The sequence below is a fragment of the Pinus tabuliformis genome, chromosome 2_1 (assembly GCF_031772625.1).
Source record: "Pinus tabuliformis cultivar Carrire ecotype Pingquan chromosome 2_1, CPIR1, whole genome shotgun sequence".
Lineage (NCBI taxonomy): Eukaryota > Viridiplantae > Streptophyta > Pinopsida > Pinales > Pinaceae > Pinus > Pinus tabuliformis.
The window spans coordinates 614,193,706-614,196,846 of record NC_142299.1 but is presented as its reverse complement, the minus strand read 5'-3'; the positions used below and the strand labels follow the sequence as shown (position 1 = coordinate 614,196,846).

General features: G+C 39.7%; 1 protein-coding gene across 1 annotated transcript; it reads right to left on the bottom strand.

Moving 5' to 3' along the window:
• Positions 1-513: 513 nt before the first annotated feature.
• On the bottom strand, positions 514-2,202 carry LOC149202010 (uncharacterized). The gene is made up of 3 exons (XM_089401437.1): positions 1,656-2,202; positions 1,149-1,331; positions 514-1,013 (listed from the first exon to the last, which is right to left on the bottom strand). Exons 1-3 carry the CDS (start codon positions 2,200-2,202, stop codon positions 514-516), a joined length of 1,230 nt encoding a protein of 409 aa, XP_089257563.1.
• Positions 2,203-3,141: the final 939 nt, after the last annotated feature.

Sequence of the window (3,141 nt, the reverse complement as noted above, 5' to 3'; positions counted from 1 at the left end):
GAGAGGGCATCTGGAAGGCCCTAAAACACCTCTCTTCCTAATGTTGTCCCAAGTCAAAATTTTCCTATGGTAAACCAACCACATGAAGAGTTTGATTTTCATCCATCCCTGGTGTCTCCAAAGTTTCTGCCAGATTTTATCCAGAACCTGGGGATTTAGCCCCAGGAGAATGCCTTTGGCTTCTTTGAGATTAAAGGTGCCCTCTTGATTCTTGCCCCATCTTAATTGGTCTTGCCCTTCAGAAACTAAGATTTTCCTTTGTTCCACCATTTTTTTTAGTTCCTCTGATTTACTTTTCAAGAGGATATTATTTCTACAATCAATATTCTTCCAGATTCTCCATTTCCCCATAGGTTGAGTGTTATTCCAGAAGCCCATGACTTTAATTAAGCCTTGAGAATCTGTCTCCTGTTTAAGCTCGAGGAAGTTCTCTTTTATCAGTATTGGTTCCTGCTGCCATTTATCTTCCCAAAAGAGGGCTTGATTCCCCACTCTGATTTCCCAGAAACTATTTTATTGAACTAATTTTCTGTTTTCCCAGTCTTTGTTCCAGATGTGTGATCCCTTAATGTTCCCTGACATTCTTATGAGATCATTAGCTTGCCAGGATATTGCATATTTTTCTTTCCAGATATTAGCCCATAGAGTCTCTGGATTATGAACCCAGCGCCACCAAAGTTTGGCCCCTAAAGCCTTGCTAAGTATTTCCTGATCGTCCAAACCAAGCCCTCCATGGTCTTTGGGTCTACAAAGTTTTTCCCAAGCCACTAAATCCCATTTCTTCTTATTCTCCTCCTTTCCCAAAATGAAGTTTCTTTGAATATTTCTCAGTTGTTGAAGGACGCCTTTCAGAGCTGGGAGGGCAGATAACATAAAAATAGGGATGGCTTGCAGAACAGCTTTAGTGAGAACCAACTTGCTTGCAAGATTTAGAGATCTGAAGGTCCATTTGTTGACTTTGTCCTGCAACTTATTCATCAAGGGTTCCCAAATGCTTTTGAGCAATGGTTTATCTGTTAGAGGGATCCCCAAATATTTTGAGGGAAGGGAATCCCTTTGAAAACCCAGAATTCTGGAAATATTCCTTTGGATTGCCAAATTGGTGTTAAAGAAAAATATTTTTGATTTAGAAAGGTTTACTTCCATACCTGTGGCCATGGCAAAAGCATTCAGAATTTGTTTATAAGTTGTTGCTTCTTTGACAGTAGGGATTCCTTGAAGCATTGTGTCATCTACAAATTGTTGATGAGTAAGAGCTTGACCATTCTCAGAAAGTAGAAGGCCTTTAATCCTGCCTGCAACTTTAGCTTGCTTGATGGCCCTGCCAAGTCCTTCCATCATAAGAATGAAAAGAAAAGGAGAGAGTGGGTCTCCCTGCCTGAGACCTCTGGAAGGACTAAAAATCTCAGAGGGAGAGCCATTTACCAGAATAGAGAAGCTAGAGGAGGTGACTAGGGCCATTACCCATCTGATCCATTTATGATCAAAACCAAAAGCACTAAGCACCCTTCTCATATAAATCCAGTTAACTTTGTCATAAGCTTTGGCTATATCTAATTGCATGATCATACCGGCCTTCTTTTTGCTTTTTAGCGAGTGAACTACCTCATGAGCTTGTATGATGTTGTCTAAAATTTGTCTGCCTTCCACATAACCTGATTGTTCCCCTGAAACTAGGGTGGGAAGTAAAGGCTTAAGTCTATTTGCCACAACTTTGGATATAATTTTGTAGACCACGTTGCACAGAGCGAAGGGTCTGAACTTGTCCAGAGTTTGAGCATCCTCCTGCTTAGGGATAAGGGAGATAAAGGAGGTATTCAACACTTTCAAGATGGTAGTGTTCACTCTGGAATCCTCCACCACCTTCAAGATATCCTGTTTAACAATACTCCAGCATGCCTTGAAAAAGTCCACATTGCACCCATCTGGGCCTGGTGCTTTTCCATTTTGCATTTCTTTGAGGATATCATCTACCTCTTTTTCAGAAACTGGTCTATTTAGATTGAAATTATCCTCTCTAAATACCAACTTTGGTATGTTTTTAGTTACCTCCCGAATAAACTGATCTCTGTGCAAGTTATTTTCCTGAGTAATGCTTCTGAAGTGCTGAACTAACTCCGCTTCGATATTCTCATGGGATGTGAGAATATCCCCTTCTTTGTTTTTGATTGAAGATATTCTGTTATGCATTCTATTTGCCATTGTGGACCTGTGGAAAAACTTCGTATTCCGCTCCCCTTCCTTCAGCCATTGGACTCTAGATTTTTGTTTCCAGAAGACTTCTTCCTGCTTGCATAGATTGTCCCACTTGTGCTGATATTTATCCACTTGATTGCTTTTGTCTTTATCAAATCCTTCCTTGATTAGAGCTTGATTGAGTTCCTTCATTTTATTTTCAATTGATTTTTTCTCTACAAAAATATTACCAAATTCATTTATGTTCCAATCTTTTAGTTTGAGTTTGATATGCTTTAATCTCTTATGCAGAAGAAACATTCTTGTTCCTTGAATCTGTAAGTCTTCTGTCCACCAATTTTTGATATTGTTGAAGAAATCTGGGTGGGAGAGCCAGATATTTTCAAACCTGAATGGTCTGTTTCTGAGAATGTCCATACCTTTGATCTCCATTTGGACCGGCCAGTGGTCTGAACCTCCAAAGGGGAGAACTTCAGCTATTATTTCCTTATTTTCCAGCATCATAGTCTCTGATATCAGGAATCTGTCTAACTTAGAAGCTACTTGGGCTTCACCCCCTCTCTTATTATTCCAAGTAAAGAGGCCAGTATTCATTTCAGCTTCTACTAGGTTCATCTTGTCTATAAAGGTTTGAAATTCCAATGAATCTTTACTGAGGATTCTCATTCCTCCTTTTTTCTCAGAAAGAGATTTGATCATATTGAAGTCCCCTCCCATGATCCAAGGTATTCCTATATGTCTACCCCTGAGATCCTCCAGTGAATCTAGGAACTTGAGTTTATCATCTATTCTTTGAGGACCATAAACATTGGTTACTAGATAGTAGTGTCTGTCTCGTTCCAGCTGAATGATAACTGATAGATAATTCCTGGTAGCCTCGACCTCTATAACACTTAATTTGTTAGGGTTCCAAAGAGTCATGATTCCTCCCGCAGTATCCTCTGC

Coding starts and splice junctions, on each gene's coding strand:
- LOC149202010 (XM_089401437.1), bottom strand. CDS start 2,202: ATGGCAAATAGAATGCATAACAGAATATCTTCAATCAAAAACAAAGAA. Junction 1,332..1,655: donor AGTTTCAGGGGAACAATCAG/GTTATGTGGAAG, acceptor TTATGATGGAAG/GACTTGGCAGGGCCATCAAG. Junction 1,014..1,148: donor TGCTTTTGCCATGGCCACAG/GTATGGAAGTAA, acceptor TCCCTCTAACAG/ATAAACCATTGCTCAAAAGC.